This window comes from Mytilus edulis, chromosome 4 (genome assembly GCF_963676685.1).
Source record: "Mytilus edulis chromosome 4, xbMytEdul2.2, whole genome shotgun sequence".
In the NCBI taxonomy this organism is placed as follows: Eukaryota; Metazoa; Mollusca; class Bivalvia; order Mytilida; family Mytilidae; genus Mytilus; species Mytilus edulis.
The window spans coordinates 35,354,731-35,373,325 of NC_092347.1; the positions used below are offsets into that span (position 1 = coordinate 35,354,731).

The following is an 18,595-nucleotide window of genomic DNA, read 5'->3' on the forward strand; positions in this document are numbered from 1 at the left end:
ATTTATGAAACATATTTATATCCGCTAAACGAGCCCCTATTGAGATCGACAAACTCAACAAAAAAGCTTTGAATACAATACGGATATTTCTTAGAATTGATGGCCATCCTATAAAAGTTACGGTCGTCCTATATAAATTACAGTCAGTCTTTACAAATTACGGTCATCCTTTACAAGTTACGGTCATCTTTTTACCAATCACGGTCATCCTTGTTTTATGTTACGGTCATCTTGAAAATATTTTGATTATGATTTACGGTCATCTTAACGATTTTTTCAAATCGAATTTCCCGTTTCATGCACATTTCTCGGAAGTAATTAGTGATTTTCGAGTGATTCTTTTATAAATTTACATCGTTTCAATGTATGATTTGTAAAGAAAATGATATAGAAACACTTTAACAGACAATACAGAAACTGACCTAATTTTTCATCCGACATCTTGGGATGACCGTGAATGCAGTTACGGTCATCAGCTTTACCCCAGTGTATTTATATGTATGCTTGATAAATGTTCAATATTTTTGTAGATCAACTGGTTGACCCAACTTGTGTGTTATCTCTTGCATAAATTGGTGGTTCCTGTTAGAAAAATCCATGGCATAGCCTAATCGGAGAAAGGCCTTCATGTTTCTTTGCTTTACACATCCACTTTCCATGTTATCGTAGTTTATTAAGGCAATTTCCTTGGATCTGTCCTCTCTATACCTATTCCAAATTAGTTTCCATTCGAGGTTCGCAAAATGATCTTCCAAATATGCATCCGACAATAGAACAATAAAAGATTTGCATTCTGAAACTACTACTCGAATTTCTTCTTCTCGTATCATGCCGATATCAAAATCGCGACATGGTAAACAAAGTTTATAACCTTTGCTCTCTAAATATTTAATCAAGTCTTCCACAACCCATTTGCGAATAATTTCATTGTTGTCATCAAAGGATAAATAAGCGTCGTACGAAATAGTTTTGTCGTCCACTTCAACCAGTTCATTATTTCCACTTCTGTAGTGAAACGGTATCTCAATTCTTCTTTTAAATCTTAGTTTCCTTGATAATAGCAATATTTCATATTTGAACTGAGAACACAGTAACGTCCCTATTGCTACGCTTATGATTGTTACTCCAAGCAAGATATAACCAATAAAGTTTCGTTCTATGTTTAGATCTTCGCACAGATCAGATTTCGAAATAAGAGCAGCATTAACGAAACTTTTGTGTGTTTCACATGTTATTTGGTTGTATGAACAGTTAATTGCTTGCTGTCTATCTAACCAAAGCTTGATCCATAACATGTTGCAAGTACATGCTATGGTGATTTTACCAAATCTTATGGCACATGGATCTTTTAACAGGAGTTCTCTGTGCAGCGTTTCGATACGATTGTTTCTTAGATCAATAAACACCATATTTTGTATTTCGTATATTGAAGAATCTATATTTACAATGAAGTTGAAGGATAAATCAATCCTTGTTGTTCTTTCGAGGTATTCGTGTTTTTTGAAAAATGTTATTCTGTTGTGTCTAAGGTCAATGTCTAGACCAGACAGATCAGGAACTACATGGGGCATATTAATATAAAGTTGTGATGTGCAATTCACCACAACTCTATTTTTGGAAGGTTGATCAAAACAGTTACATCTATGAGGACATTTTTCTTTTTCTGTTATGTTGCAAATCAATAGGTCTGCAGTATGGGTTTTCATCCTGAAATATCCTATACTGTAGCCCTTTAAATGAGGTGGGTTTACACATTTGGGCAAACCTAATGTAATGTACTGATCCATAGCTTGAGAAGCCATAATCAAGTATCCATCCCACATTTTACAATCGCATATCCATTTATTATTTCTTAGATCAACTGTGTATCTAAACGCAATTTTTAATGCACCATCAGCTGAAAATCCCAAATCATCATACATAGGAAAGTGAGTCAAAGAGTTATTCATCATCAGAATCAGTCCACCTCCAATTGAATCATTTACGAAGTCTTTATTATTCTTTAAATTTGTAATAGTTCTTATATCGTTATTGAATACTTTTATATAATCGAAGTAGTGTTTCAAAATTAAATCTCTTATGTCAATACTCTTTATGTTATTGTATTGTAAGTGTAATTTCAGAAGACTTCCTGGTCGGTATGAGAAACATCCGGGTTCTAAATACTCGATTTTGTTATACGATATGTCAATTTGTCTCAAATTGGACAAACTAGCGAAAGAGGAAGTGTAGATTCTTTTAATTTTGTTATCTGACAGTATCAAAATATCGAGAGATCTTAGACAGTCAAGGTTTGGTAAATATTGGATTCTATTCCATGACAAATCAATTCTAACTATAGTTGGAAATTTGCAGATATTGTCAGGAAATTCCTTCAAAAATCCATGATGATGCTCAAGATCGTAAAACTGATATTTTTCTTTACTTACAATTTTTGCAAATCCAAGTAAGGATATGTATTCGATATACAAATCCCCCTTTAAGTAGGAATATTCATCAAATTCCCAAAATGGTCTCGACTTGATAGTGGAACAACATGCCGCACTGTCTCTATTATTGTTCTTATACATATCAGGAAAACAACCACTTTCGAACTTTTTACAGCAGTTCTCACAAAATAGAAATTTGCTAGCAATAGAAGGATGTTCCCATTTGAAGTATCCTGTAATGTTAACATCCGTTTCGTTTACAATTGTGGCTGTTGTGGCCTTTGAGACCAAACATCCGATAACAAAATACATCCACTGTTTATATCCCGTCTGAAATCAATAAAGTTAACACTTATTTTCTAAAAGTTATAAGCCAATGCTATGCCTTATTAATATACATACGCCTTTAAACAACTCTTTATGCTGGTCGTTCATATGTATGGGCTGAATGTATAATTTCAAAAATTCGTCAGAATTTGGACGATATATACATGTTAAAATTAGTACAGTTAATGTAATTACAACAATTTTCAAAGTGCCGGTACCAAATTAGGCAATAGTAGGTTACCGATGCTCAATTTTTTTTTAATCTATAGGGAAGGGACAAATCAAGGCAACAAACACAAAATGAGTTAATCAATCACTTGATCTCAAAACGCGGGGCGAGATCATGTGAGTCGACAGGGTCGTCGTTTCCTGATATGCATGATCTCAAAACGAGGGGCGAGATCATGTGAGTTGACAGTGTCGTCGTCTCCTGATATGCATGATCTGAAAACGGGGGGCGAGATCATGTGAGTTGACAGGGTTGTCGTCTCCTGATATGCATGATCTCAAAACGAGGGGCAAGATCATGTGAGTTGACAGGGTCGTCTTCTCCTGATATGCATGATCTCAAAACGAGGGGCGAGATCATGTGAGTTGACAGGGTCGACGTCTCCTGATATGCATGATCTCAAAACGAGGGGCAAGATCATGAGTTGACAGGGTCGTCGTCTCCTGATATGCATGATCTCAAAACGAGGGGCGAGATCATGTGAGTTGACAGGGTCATCGTCTCCTGATATTCATGATTTCAAAACGAGGGGCGAGATCATGTGAGTTGACAGGGTCGTCGTCCTCTCATATGCATGCATCTGCCAACATTCAAATTCACACTCAGTTAAATTTCACTATATGAACAAGTCTAAAATCGCCTCTATTTCTGAAATTATATATGTTAGTCATATTATACTTCAAACTAATAAAAATTTGAATTTGTTTTATATACTTGAATAGCTAAGTTTTACTCAAAAACGAAAGTGAACGTAAACTTTTTTTAAAGGAAAATCCTTTACATTATTAAAATCTTCATAAATGTACCAATTTTGAATTGTTGACTTCTCAGACACTAATTAGCCGATTTTTTCCCGTATGCAGTAGCCTTAACTACGAGACCTCTTGTTATCACTTCGGCCACCGCACAACGCAAGTTCGAGGGGAGGCCCGAAACCCGTGATGAGAGAATGTAAATAAACGTGCTCTTGAAGGTAAATTTAACAGATTCTTAAAAAAAAATAATACAAATAATTATTTAAAAACTGTGAAGGAATTATAGTTTAATTAACAAATGGGAACGCTTGGAAAATATAAAAACAAATACCATGGCTCATTCAATTCACTTACCTGTTACGTTTTTCACGTGCTCATTTTTTATTGTTTATCAATGTCACACTCCGGTAAACTTCGGCAACAATCTCGAAAGATAATTATCTTGCGGTCAACTACCACTGAATGAAATATCAATCGTCGATATTTATGGTGACTCAGACTGTGTGTATTTCATATATACACATGGAAAAAAGTATTGCAACACCAAATTGAAATTGAAATTAAAAAAACACTCTTTATTTTTTTGTGATATAATTTGGTAAAATAGAACTAGTTAAACATTATTTAAGTATCACCTGAGTTTAATCAATAAATATCGACTCGATAAGTTTTTATCTGCACATGCAGCTACTGTACCCGTAAACAGCAAAACAGATGTTTTTACCCTTATTGTTTTCAACACTTTAAATAACCATGTTTTTAAAGTTATGTGATTGACACCTTGTAATGGGTCCTTGACAACTCTTAACTGAAGCAAGATGGCAGATTATCAGCATAAAAGAAGCAGGTATGTCGCTGTAACAACTGCACGTATTGTTGGTCATCACCATTCCACTATAAGTCGTTTTGAGAATAAAAATCAGGCAATAAACGCTGTTAAAGACCTTCCGAGATAATGAAGACCCCCTATACCATTTGCTAGAGAAAATCAAGCATAATGAAGGTTGGTCAGAAGGAAACCCATTGCATACAAGACAATCCTAAAAAGAGAGTGATGGCAATACAGGAGCCTTTTAACAAGAACTGTTCGAGATCAACTCATCGCTACTGGTTATCGTGCGATAAGACCATTTCGGAGACCTTTGCTAACGAATAGACACACAGTTTTCCGTATCTAATGTAGTGCAGAGCTCGCCAAAGTTGGAAATTAGCATCGTGGAGGAAGATCCAATGTTCAAATGGAATTTGATTCATCTTCCTTGGCCCGATCGTAGCCCGACTTTGAACCATATCGAGCAAATATGGGACACTATTGGGCGGAAAGTGCGCGAAAGGACACCCCAGTTCAAACACATCATGAAATAAACAATGCCCTTCATCAGAAATGGTTGCTCCTACCTTAGCTACAAATTAGTCGATTTATGGCAGGAATCAGAAGACGTTAAGATGCGATTATCCGTTTGAATGGAGGCTGCGCACAAAGTACTAATTCTTTGACATATAACGATGAACCATGATGTGAACAGTCATCATTGGATTAATTTTGAAATGTCTGACATTGTAAAGTTCGACTACAGTAAAAGTTGTAAAATGCATTTTTTTGTACAAAAAAACACTTCATTTTGTAATTAAAATTGTGGTTATATAAATCATTTTCTTTTCAAACAATTTTTGTTCGTTTCAATGCCAATGTTATCATAAACTATGTTTCAATAATATTATACACATATTTTATGATATTTCATCCAAAAAAAGAGGCTGATTTTTCAAGTTTTAACAAATCAAGGTGTTGCAATACTTTTTTCCATGTGTATATATATTCCTTTCTTTTAATATATTTTTATTTATGTTTATAATAGTCTACGTAACTGTTAGCTGTAATAGTGGTTAATAATAGATATGAGGTCCGAGTACACAGTAATTGTCCCTTGATTTTCGTTTTCGTTGTTCACGAATATAGTTCCTAGTGTGGACAATGTGTTACTTGTAATATATATATATAAACAATCTACATGCAAGACTTATTTTAGTACATATGCATGCATGGTATGGGCATATTTTTGTATGTGCATATTTGCGTCTCAGTCATATATCTTACTGTTATGTGTTTTATTTGAACTATGTTTTGTGATTCAACATTTAAACACAATTGTTATAAATAATGTTAAGCTGATTTTGGTTTACGAATCAAAATATGTATTGCCAAGTGCATGAAATGATAAGTAACTGTCAGACGGAACTGATTGGTCCATTTGAACCTCTGATCAATGTAAACTATCATTGCAATCGGCTAGTCTCGGGTAACTCCACTTCTCTCCGTTTGCAGGTTCGAACACTGCCGAGTGGTGAAACGAGCAAAACCGTGCAAATATCTCAGAAAGAATAAAAACCGGTAGGGCAACAATATACAGCCTTCTTGGAGCTGTGTTACATGTCAGAAGAGGATTCTCACCCATGGTCGAATACAAGCTATGGAGAACATATGCAGTACCAAAAGCATATACAGACTTGAGGTGATGAACTTACTTGCGAAAGAAAAGGATATGCTAGAACTGGCAGAGAGAAAAATCCTCCGACAAATTCAAGGGCTTCCAAATAATACAGCAAATATGGCTGTCTATACCCTGGTAGGAGCAGAACCTACTGCCATCACATTAGACAAAAATGTACTTACCTTCTTCATGAATATTGTTCGAAATTCAGGAACCATAGAATGTGAAATTCTGCGCCGACAAATAGTATTTTCAGACCAAAGAGGAAAAGACTTTATCAACAGAGTAGAAAAAACTCTATCAAAATACAATTTGAAATCTAATAGCTACTACATAGAAAATCCACTGAATAAAATCGAATGGAAAAGACTAGTAGGAATAAAGATCAAGGAATACTGGAAAAATGAATGTCATAATGAACAAATGGAAAAAACATCACTTAAATACATAGAGATACAGAACAATCCATTAAATGAAGCTCCCAATATATGGAAAAGTGTAAAAAAAAACAATATTAAAGATGTAAAGGCAGGAGAAATAAAAGCAAGAATAAGTACCCAAACGTACATATTACAAGCCAAAAGAGCTAAGTTCGATTCGAAAGTCAACCCGATGTGTACAATCTGTGAACAGGGAAATGAAGATCTAGAACATTTTATTCTACACTGCAAAGAATTGGAGCAAATAAGATCTAAATACTGCTCAAAAATTGAACAGACAATGGATGAAATTGATACCTAAACATACAAGAAGATCATACAACAAGGAAATTTACTGCAGCTCATAATGGACTGTTCTAGCAAGGACATAAACTGTTACTCAACTGTGTATGAAAACATTGAAACTCTGGCTAGAAATATGTGTTATGAGATGCACTTGCTGCGCACAAAAAGGATAAAAAAAACTTGATCACAAGTACAGTATAAGTAAACTTTTTAAAATAAAATAGTTCGTTACTAATAGTATATCATCTTACTATTTTATGACTTATAAGTAATTAAAAATAAATCTTCTCTTTTTAAAATTGTAAGATATCAGTTATATAATTTAAAGAATAATGACAAGATCTCCATATAGTAAATTTAAACTGTGATGAAAATTTATGTATATATTATGGCTTAAATTTTTTCAAAACCCCAACCATTTTACATAAGTTTTATAAAATAAAATTTTCATTATAGTTCCCGATGTATGTATAGCAGTATAGCACTCTTAACTAATAATTATAAGTAATTTTAATTTGAGACCATTTTAATTCTTATTTGTAAATATATGCAGTTGTTTCTTAACATTTTCTTACAACCCAGCACATATGAATTATAATATATCTTTTAAAACTTTATGATGACAATTCTAAGAATGATTATAACCACATTCAGTCATCTGTATATAATTAATTGTTTCCTTATGTTTTAAGGTGTACATAGTTGCTAAAACTATACCCTTTGGGTAGTGCTTCACAATTAATGGAGGAATATACAAGAAACTGGACTGAACTGAACTGGTGACGAATGCTCCCACTGTTAAAAATTCTATTTTGTAACGTTGCCCCCACAACTGAAGTATTTATATTTTACCACTGTCCGTCTATCCGTCTGTCCGCCCGTCCTTCCGGTTCGTTTGTCCATTCGTCCATCCCTTCGTTAGTCCGTCCAATTATGGGTACATAGTTATTCCAGATACCCCCTCCTATAGTTTGAATGACAGGAAGTTTCACTTTGCTGGCTTTTTGGACATACAATATGCATATTGAAGCTGTGCACGTGGTTAGGGTTTTGATTTCTATTGATATTTGATCTTTCTGGAGATAGTTGAATTTTGTCATTTTTGGAGTACATATTTGCATAGGAGGTAGCGTTTCCGAATAGCTCCTCCTATAGTTTTAATGCTAGGAAGTTTTAACTTTGCTAGCTCTTTGTACATATATTGAAGGTGTGCATGTGGTACAGATTTTTTTCTTATTTTTTATTTTTTTGCTCTTTTGGGAGATAGTTGAACTTTGTTATTTTTGGAGCATTTACTCCCATAAAAGGTGCATATCATTGTCATTATGAAAATCCTATAAAAAGTAAAATCACAAAATTACTGAACTCCGAGAAAAATTCAATCGTAAAGTCCGTAATCAAATGGCAAATGATAAAACACATCAAATGAATGGACAACAACTGTCATATTCCTGACTTGATACAGGCATTGTCTAAGTCTTGGTTTTACCGTAGTTTTGCACTTTGTAACGTGTCAAACCTACTTATGTATATCCTTTACGGTTGTACGAGAGTCTTCCGCCATCTTGAATTGTGAAATACCAAAACATAACAGGTCAAGATATGCATCAAGCCATCAAATGTTGATGCACCAATGGAATTAATTAAATCAAATTAAATGGACAAATTTACGTGATGGTCTCTTAAATTACTTATATTTTTAAAAAGGTAGAATATTAATTAACTAAGCATATCAAGGGGAGGCAGCTCAGGGGTGTATCATTTATAAGGAAATTAATAGGAAACTTGTTTATACTCCCATACTGCCTATACAAAGAATAAGTCATTAAATATTAAAGGTGAGATTTCTTGAAAATTTACGTGATTTTATCTTAGTACAATTACTTATATTTTTAAAAAGGTAGATTTTTTGTTCACTTAGCATATCAAGGGGAGGCAGCTCTATGGTGTATCATTATAACGAAACTAACAGGAAACTTGTTTATACTCCAATACTGCCTACAAAGAATAAGATTAGAAGTGAGAATTTCTTGAAAATACGCGAATCCTTCTATCGCGTCTACTACGTACAACAGTTCGTTCCATAACATTTCACAAAATATCATTATGTAGTTGACAAAATTCCCTTATATAAAACTGCACAAGTATATGTATATCAATGTGCGTTCGAATTTACGATTTGTTGTATACTTTATTTACACATACCACAATGAAGTATGAATTCGTTCAACTTTTTATTTACATGTTTGTCCCCTATTAACAGTGTATTCCATTGAAACTTTAAAATCACTAAGTATACCAGCAGTTTTTTACAAAGGTATATGTAAGTTGAGATTCGGGTCCAAGGCTAGACGATCTTTCAATACAAGTTAATCTATAAAAAGATCTACCTCATACTTTAACAGTTAAACATAAATACTAGTTATACTTATACAAATATTTTCAATTATTTAAAAATGATATAGCTTTGAAAAATAATTTGAATAGCGGTATTTGTGTTAAAGGTGTACCAGCTATGTAAAGTTAAATAAAATCGATGAAAAAATATTCACGTTTCCCATATGCTGCAAATGGCTTTCAACTGCTAGTTGTCATTTGTTAATTTATGTTGACTGTTGTCATTTTACTTAGTTTCTTATGTTACCTTTTCTAATATCGGACTTGGGCTTCTTTTGAATTGAGTTTTACTGTGCGTATTGTTGTGTGTTTGTTTAAACCACATTGACTAAGAGTAAAGAGGGATGGTTGATGAGATATCACTAAATATTTTAACCCTGTCGATTTTTTTATTCTGTCCTTAGTCATGAACCTCTATCCCTTGTTAATCTTGTAACGGTTATTTTTTTTGTTTGGTTCATTTGTATGTTTCGGATTTTAGTGTGGCGTCCTTTTCGCTGAATTGATATACGTTATTATTTAGTGAACTACTGAAACCCGCCTCGGAAAGTGAGATTTTCTCGATGTGTTGAGGATCCATGTGTGTCCTTGAGCCGATTTCTTTTTGGTCGAGTTGTTGTCTCTTTGAGAAATCCCCCGTTTTCATTCTGTATTCTATTCAATTCATGAATGAATTATTGTGATTAAGGACTATCATGGCACACATGCAGACAACACGCATACGGTATATCTTGTACTGTGTTATTTAAAAGTAAAAAGAAGTTAACAGACATCACCTATACATTTTTATAGTTCAATTTCAGTTAAATTTCCGTAGAGGGCTAAACCTTGATCGAATAAATTGCATTTCAAACAGGAACTACTGCTTATATGTAATTTTGTCGATTCACGAAATGATTTTCGTTATTGCAAAAGCCAATACAGCTTTGTTAATATTATGTCACAACGCACAAATCAAACAAAACTTTAGTGTTGTTTAACCCCTCCCAAAAAGTGCTGTGTTATTTTCAATTTTTGAAAATTATTTTCCGTTGAATATTCATGTTTGTGTTTGCTGTGACCGGCGAAAACGACGAAATTTTGCAGGCACAAAAACAATCTGAGGGTTTTTTTTTGTGCATGCATTAATATACGGTAAATAGTAAGAACCTACCATTTTAACATTTGCATCATTCCAAAACGCACAAAAGGTTGAAATCCCAACTTTGTAATTCAAACATTTCCAACAATTAAAATTTGTAAAACGTCGATCACAAAAGGTAAATTAGTCATATGATGTACTATTTACATAGGCAAATTGTATACCCACTTCACGATAAAAAAAAATACACTTCACTTTTGTTTAAATATATTCAGATATTTTGTTGGACCGTGTAAGTTTCAAAAGCTGAAAAAAGGTTGTGAAACATAATACATGTGATTGTGGTGTTTTTAAATTTTTTGCAATATGTTATATTTAAGAAATAATTCATGGGGGCTTGAATATATCGTTATTTTACCACGGGTTGGCCCTTTATGACAAATATTTTACCCTGAGCGATAGCGAGGGGTAAAATATCGGCATAAAGGGACAACCCGTGGTAAAATTTAGATATATTCAAGCCCCCATGAATTATTTCGATTCTGATAAGACAAATATAGCAATTGTTTTGGTTCAAAGCGCACTGGATGGAGGCAAATATTTGCCGTTCCCATAAATTAACCCACTTTAAGATTGGCGGTAAAGAACGGAGCAAACAGATTTAGTGACATGCTCAAACTATTTACAATAATATATTTAGATAGATTTGGATGAATTTTAATGATAATTTACTTATATATCTTCTATGTATATAAAAAAGGGCTTATACCACATTTTAGTATTGTTTGTTTACGTTTCATTCTGGTGATGATTTTCGGTATCAGAAGCGTGTATTTTCCCGAAAAATGCTTAAACTATTACGTTATCATTCTATGACGTCGTGTACTCCATCCATAAACAATCATATGACGTGGGAGTACAATCAGAACAGCCCAACCAATATATTCATATTTTACCACGGGTGTGTACTCAAAGCGTTTGAAGGACGTCATGTTAGAATGTGTTGTTAATTACCTCTATTTTAAATGTACTATTTTTGGTTAATTAAATTAGTTTGTATACCTTTTTCCCTTAATTCAATACTTTTCGTGCTTTTTTTCGTTTTCTTTAATACAATAAAAATGTTAAATCTCTTTTCACTTTTTAATCTTCATCTTATTAATAAAAACATTCAACGCTGTACAGTGATATGTAATTACATATACGCCTAGCTACGCCCTAAAAAACACAGCATGGATTTACAGTTTATAGAATAAAAAAATAGTATAGTATAAATGAATGAAACAGCAATCCAACAACACGAAAGGCAAATTTAACATTAGACGATATTTTCTTCTAATGTTTACATGTAGATATATAAATTGTAAGGTATTTTCTTATATTTGATTATTAAAACATTAATATAAAATTTAAGATATTTGGGACTTTTGATACAGATACGAATCATACGATAAATGTGTTAAATAAATGAACGATTAAAATCAGATGATAAAGCAAGTTTATGTGGAAATTACCAACAAATCTTCTGTGATCAACTGAAAATGAAAAGCTTTAATTTACACTATGATATTTCATTTTAGATTTATATAACAATATCAATTTCTATGTGTCCTAGCTTAGTCTTAACAGTATTAAAATTTACGTAAAAAGACGTACAGTAGAATCGGTTGACTTAAGGATTGTGGTTTGCTGAAGTTCAGTTGCAAATATGTCATGCATATTAAGGACTATTGCATTTTATCTCTGTATAGTAGGTCTTTATGGATGAAAGGCTGAAAATCTGGATTGTCAATAGATAATGAAGGCCTGTTGTATAGGGGCAGACATTTTACCCTGAAACAGACAATCTTCGCGTAACTTTCTAAGTTTTGATTCAAGGGTTGACTTCGTTATCGTGCGTAGCAGTTTACGAGGTATCGGATTGCATTCCGACTGGACGTGGCTGTGTACTTATATATCCCGAACAGTCAAACGAACAATCCTTGATGGGTGTATTTTCCATAAAACTGAGAAATAAGGACCAATTCATATACCCTTTTCTCACATTTGTAAATGTTTAATTTTTAAATGACGGTTTTTTTTATAAATCATATTCCCTGAAATTGGGGCTGCATGAAAGTTGGGGTGCTTTCTTCTTTTTTGCAAACCTTTGTATTACTAAATTAACTATGTATTCGGTCTACATATTGTTTGTATTCTTCTCTCTTTTATATTCACATTAACTCCAAGTGTTTCGTGACATTAAGTACCAAAACAGTCCGTTTCATGTAAAATGTAAGTTTTTTAAGAATGAGCTACATCAAGTTTATGCGCCAGCTTGTGTTTAATTTGTCTCAAGTTTAATAAAAAAAAATTGTAATTACATATATAAGATTATAAACAAACGGAGCGCTTAATATATCCAATTTGATAAACCACATTAAACATGCTAGAATAGATAAGTTTGTCTTTTAGCTTTTCTTCAAGAAAGTTTGTTTTTCTCAATGTTTATTTCATTGTCAATGAGTACAACAATCTCATTCCTTTTCAATGTGTTACTATTCTTATAACAAAATTGTGATGCTTATATTGTATTCTTTCTAATGTCTCTTTTCATAGTGGGATTGTAAAGAAAGTTGTTTTAATGGGTCTTTTAGAAAAAGTCATAATATAACCCTAACCCTAACCCTAACTTTGTCACTAAAACTTGAGTCACCTATTTACGTTACTGTTACTGAAAATTAAAAGAATGTGAAAATAAAAGAAAACTTTCGGTGAAAATTTATCAAAGATCCCAAGCTGATAACTCTGTATGTCAGTATGCGTTTCGTCTACATCCGACTCATCGGTGACGCTCGAATCAAAACAGTTAAGAAAACCAAATCAAATACAAATAACAAATCATTTAAAAACCGAAAATTCCAAATAGTTGTGCCAAATAAGACCAAGGATTTGTATAGTTAAATCCTTGATAAGACTAAGGTTAACTTTCTAGTTGACAGCAACCCACCGACACAAAACAAATGGCTCATTTAGAGGTCCTTAACAATAGGCGATAAGTATACACACTAATTCGACTTCTTAATTGTCAAGAGTATAAGCTGTGTCTAGATTAATGAAATCTATCAAAGATCTTTCATTGGAAGTACCTTCGTCGGGATCGCTCGAGGCCAAAGATTTGAGAAAGCCTAGATTTGAAAGACAATTTTCCTTAGCACCAAAACTAGGTTCAAGACTTTAGTACCACATCTAGGATCAGGACTATCATGATGATAATTCAACCAACACAAAATTTGGCATATATTTTTTACCTTGTTAAATTAATCATACATATCTCAAGAGTTCAAAGCCTCGGATAGATATCAGTATTATAATTGTGACATATAGATTCTACCACTGAATGGAGAGTGATACAATATTTATCCACTCGAGACAGTTAAATTTTCAAATTTAAAATGCGAGGCTAGCCGAGAGAGGATAAAATTCGTATTACACAATATTTGATGGTGGAATCTGTTTCTCTAATGATTTTCAAACAATATGAACATCGATAGACAACCTTAATATTCCTCTTTTAATATGCAAAATGATGGGTTCTATGTGAGGTCACCAGCTCTTTTCTATTATTGGACACCTGATATTGGTCTATTTATCTATTGGTTTATTTTCATTATGTATGTAAGGTTGCTGGCACTACTACACATATCCTTCGAATCGTGTCCTTTTATTTTTGTATCTTTACATACTTTCCTTCGTTAACTAAACAACTTGCAAAACGTCTATAGATGAACATGACTTAGGATTAACAAGTACAATTCCTGATCCGTCTTCATGAGAAACAATACCAAACGTATTTTGAATTCTTTTACACTCCTTCCTTTGGTTGATAACGTTTGATTGTGTTGGAGTTTTAATGGACTTCCTCTTTTCATTCGCCTTGGTAAATTTTTTTATAAGATGTGCAAAATAATATCCGTATAATGTCAATATTTAGAAAATGTGCCACCAGTAAAGCATGAAGCATGAGGTGTTTTGGTTGTGTTGGTCATCCCAAGAAGCACGACATCAATGAAGGTCATGTGTAAAGATTTGTGATTTGTAAAATACTTTTTCATGAAGTAACCGTTCATATCATATAGTTTTCCCAATATTTTTCATATTCTTTATTTCTTTTTGTTGTTTTTAGTTTCAACGAATGTTTTTAGTGTTCATTAGAGCAATGCAAACTCTCTGAAAATCAATTGTGTTTTTTTTTTATCGGACCAGATAACTTTATGGATGAGCTGTTACAGTTGATGGCAATCACTAGAGACAAGAAACTGCATTCACAATTGGTAGCTGACAATAAAAGTTAAAACAAAAAAGACATAGCCTACATGTATAACATTTAATAAATTAATGTATAATATTAATTTATCAATTAATAGCACTTTGTGTTTTCAACAATAACAATAAATATCACAGATAAAGGTCAATAACATAACAACACATCGTCTCATATAACAACAACATTTCAGAAGATAACCTTTCTGGATAAACGTGATGTTCTGTCACCTGACGACCAGGATTTGGACTTGGAACGGAAGTGACGTACATCTGCTACTCGTCTGTAGTGATGAAGGTCTGCAGAAAAGTCTGAATGAAGCATTGGCCTGTAGTCAATAGGATCGCACAAATCGGATGATGTTCCAAAGAAAGACTTGTAGCCACTGTCAAGTAGGTATATTTCTGGATAGTTTAATGCTGGGTAATTCTCGGTGTTCATCTGACGATCTTTACTGCGAAGATGCCGTAACCTGGAAGAAAGACATTTACATTACTAAGAGGGGGAAGCCACTAATTAGGCTGATTTGGCACCAAAATTTTGATGTTATTATAAGAATAAAGAGATCGTTTTTATTTTCTGTTTGGTTCACTGTACTTTTATTATAAATCAATCATTGATAGTATGTCATATATAGCTTCGAGCAGTTCGGTAGACCACTACCCGTGAATCGTCTGACTACACATGTATGAAATATTTGTCAATGGACGTTTAGCAACCAATAATCAATCAATCACTACCCTTGAAGGTAATCAATCATCTTCTGTTTCAATAGAATTGAAATTTTATTTTATTTTTCAGAAACAGCATAAAAGTGCGATTCATTTTCTCTTGCGTAAAGATTATTGGTATAAAATTGAAAATAATGTATTTATTGTAACTACCTTACATAAGTTCATATACTAGTAATTAAGATAAATAACAAAGTTTGGTGTCTTTATGTGTTTTTTTTATCCAGTTTCAATTATTCAGCCTTTCAGCTTTGTATCTGTACCAGTGTATATTGTAAGTAGCAATAAATGTGACATTAGATAAACAGCAACATTTAGAATGAAACAGCAATCCAACAATACAATACAAAAGAACCTCAACCGGTATTTGAAATATCATTTTTCAGTGGTTGATTCTATCTATACGGGGGTTAGAAAGGTACTAATTCGCTACTTAAAGGTGCATTGAATCGTTAACGGGGTTTAGTAGGGCTAGGAGTATATCGACGGGTGTCCAATCTCTTCTTTTTACTTTCGCAAATAAAATATGTTTAAACAAAACTAAACTAAACTATAGCTTTAGATTGTTCTTATGGTAAATTTTCCCTCATTTTTAGAAACTATACTTTTAAACTTACATTGCTGGACCTCTTTCTTGTGAAAATTCACAGTGAAAGATGAGGACTTGTACAGATGTCTGGTGTAGAAGATCTTCTATCATGCTGTGGAGGTATCTGTTTTCTGCTGACTAAAGAAAAATGACTCAATGTTACAACTCTTTCAGATATTGCTAAAAGTTGTATTGCAATACCATTTATAAAGTATTTGCATCATATATTTCATGTTTTTAGTATAAATTATGATACATAACAACTGATGTTGTTTACTGATATTTATGTTTACGTTAATGTGTGTAAAAAAGTGTAAAATAGCAAAAACACCGAAATACAAGGAAATTTTGAACTGGAAAGTCTTAAATCATATCGCAAAATAAAAATTTCACATACATCAAACGAATGGAAAACATGTTTGACATCGTCATCTAGTGTCTATCTATAAATTCACCGCTACTTGTGTTTGTTTCTATATTGTTTATTGTTGCGTTGCTGTCTCATTGATGCAACGGGTTTTTTTTATATATATCTTTATAACGACATGTTGATGCTACCCAATACTGTCCGTACAATAGTATGTTAATGTGACAACCAAACATTGGTTTCGTACTTAAGACATTTGAACTTATCAATAGAATAGGAAATGGACATTTGTTTCACAAATAAACAATTAAAAAAACACTTAAAAGATTTGTTCGGTCCAAACTTCATCATGTACGCTCACAGCAAAAGAACGGTCTAATTTTATTAAAGTATATATCATAAAAAAGATGAGTTATGATTGCCAATGAGACAACTCTTCGATTACAAGAGACCAAATGACACAGAAATTAACAAATATAATAGATCACCGTACGGCCTTCGACAATGAACAAAGCCCATATGGTTCATTTATACATACCTTAATATGTCCACCATCATACTCGTAAGGATATCTACAGTCGATGACACGGAAACTGCTGATGACATCACTGTAACGACCACATAACACATCTGTCAACTGAAGAAAAAAATCATATTTAGATAAATAAAACGACAAGAGCATGAGAATTGGTTTTGAAAGATTAGTATTATAATTTGCACGACATAATGATTTTTTCTCTTTTAGTTACTATATAACAGTACAAAGAGGATTATGTATTTAGATTGGAGGAAATATACAAATGTCCCAATGTCAAAAATACTTGGGGTCTACTTTTTTGCATTTCAGGTTGAACGCCAGATAGTCTCATACCAGGTTTTTTTTTATCATCGAGAGAGATAACAAAATTCGATTAGTTTGAAGGTCAAATATAATAGATGTCTTAAGTTTAACTCATTATTGAATTATTAAAAAAAGTAGACCTGTATGTTTTGGAATATATTAATGAATATCTCTTTAAAAAGAATTTCTATTAGGTATTGTTCAAAAAGTCACTTACGGTCTCTGGTGAAATGCTCTTGAGGTCTTTATGCTTTCCAGGGACTGTTGGCAAAGAATAGCAACTACTACCATCTGCAATCAAATTGGTGTCACCGGCTAATACACTGTTCGCATCACAAACCGTCTTCTGTCGTTTTGTTGGGGGTATGTTAACACAACTGTCGTCGAGGAAAACCTGTTCATTTAGATAGAAAGCCATTATGCATGTGAAAAATATATCTTGCAATATGTGACGTAATCTATCATTTGTGACGTAATAGTTTTTCATACACGTTACATGTTTTGCTGACTTTTTTCCGCAGCTTAGAGTTCGTGTGTTTGATATTTGAGTAATTCAAAACTCGATAAGTACAAATAGTCGATGTTGTTTATATTGTATTTGCTACTTCTCCGCCAAGCAAGAAGTGAAAACACAACTCGTTAGTCCAAAGTCAGAATTATGTTACAATGGTCTCGTCCTTGATACAGTACTAGTTGATATATAACCGGCAAACGTTAATATCCACTCATTATATTGTAACATAATGCGGAACAATTATAGTTTTTGTGTAAAATTCGTGTTAAAAAGAGTTGTTTCAAAGTGGATAATTTAAAATTTTAACCTTTTAGGAACAAATTAAATACATAACTAACAGAGAGGGAAAAAAAAGGAAAAACAAAACCTAAACATTCTTTTTTAGAAATTGTCTAAATTGGTTTCATCTGAAATTAGTTTAATTTTAAAACTTACGTCATCTAAACCGAGACCGGAATCGTCACTGTCAATGTTTAGCCAGCTGTCTTGTAATACTGGGCTGGAAGGTGTGTCTGTATTCTCTTCTGAGGCAGAAAAGACACGTTTACCAAATGATGGTCTGAAAAAAAAACCAGATTAACAGTGCGTTAAAATATGTATTAAATCATGAAAGTATTATATTGACATATTAAATTTCCGAACCGGTCTTCAAGAATGCATATTCCAGTATTTCGAATGTCATTTGAGTCTAAAGTAAAGTCGTTTGCATAACGAAAGACTCTAATAACTAGTTTAACCATTGGTTTTGGAAGACATTTCATAGTTCATGTATAGCTTTTCACAGCATTTTGTTGATCGCATCACTTCAGGGTTTG

General features: G+C 32.9%; 2 protein-coding genes across 2 annotated transcripts; both read right to left on the minus strand.

The window, feature by feature from the left end:
- Positions 1–429: 429 nt before the first annotated feature.
- On the minus strand, positions 430–10,609 carry LOC139519562 (protein toll-like). The gene is made up of 2 exons (XM_071311733.1): positions 10,508–10,609; positions 430–2,759 (listed from the first exon to the last, which is right to left on the minus strand). Exons 1-2 carry the CDS (start codon positions 10,508–10,510, stop codon positions 516–518), a joined length of 2,247 nt encoding a protein of 748 aa, XP_071167834.1. The 5' UTR covers positions 10,511–10,609; the 3' UTR covers positions 430–515.
- Positions 10,610–14,809: 4,200 nt separating this feature from the next.
- Positions 14,810–17,718, minus strand: LOC139519563 (M-phase inducer phosphatase-like). Its single transcript, XM_071311734.1, has 4 exons — positions 17,484–17,718; positions 16,964–17,062; positions 16,087–16,196; positions 14,810–15,210 (listed from the first exon to the last, which is right to left on the minus strand). The coding sequence occupies exons 1-4, from the start codon at positions 17,682–17,684 to the stop codon at positions 14,928–14,930; spliced, it is 693 nt and encodes a 230-aa protein (XP_071167835.1). The 5' UTR covers positions 17,685–17,718; the 3' UTR covers positions 14,810–14,927.
- Positions 17,719–18,595: the final 877 nt, after the last annotated feature.

Excerpts from the sequence above, each read along its gene's own strand:
- LOC139519563 (XM_071311734.1), bottom strand. The coding sequence starts at position 17,684 with ATGGCTTTCTATCTAAATGAACAGGTTTTCCTCGACGACAGTTGTGTT. Across the intron at positions 16,197-16,963 it reads ATGATGGTGGACATATTAAG|TCAGCAGAAAACAGATACCT; the intron begins GTATGTATAAAT and ends ATTTTTCTTTAG. Across the intron at positions 15,211-16,086 it reads CAAGAAAGAGGTCCAGCAAT|GTTACGGCATCTTCGCAGTA; the intron begins GTAAGTTTAAAA and ends TCTTTCTTCCAG.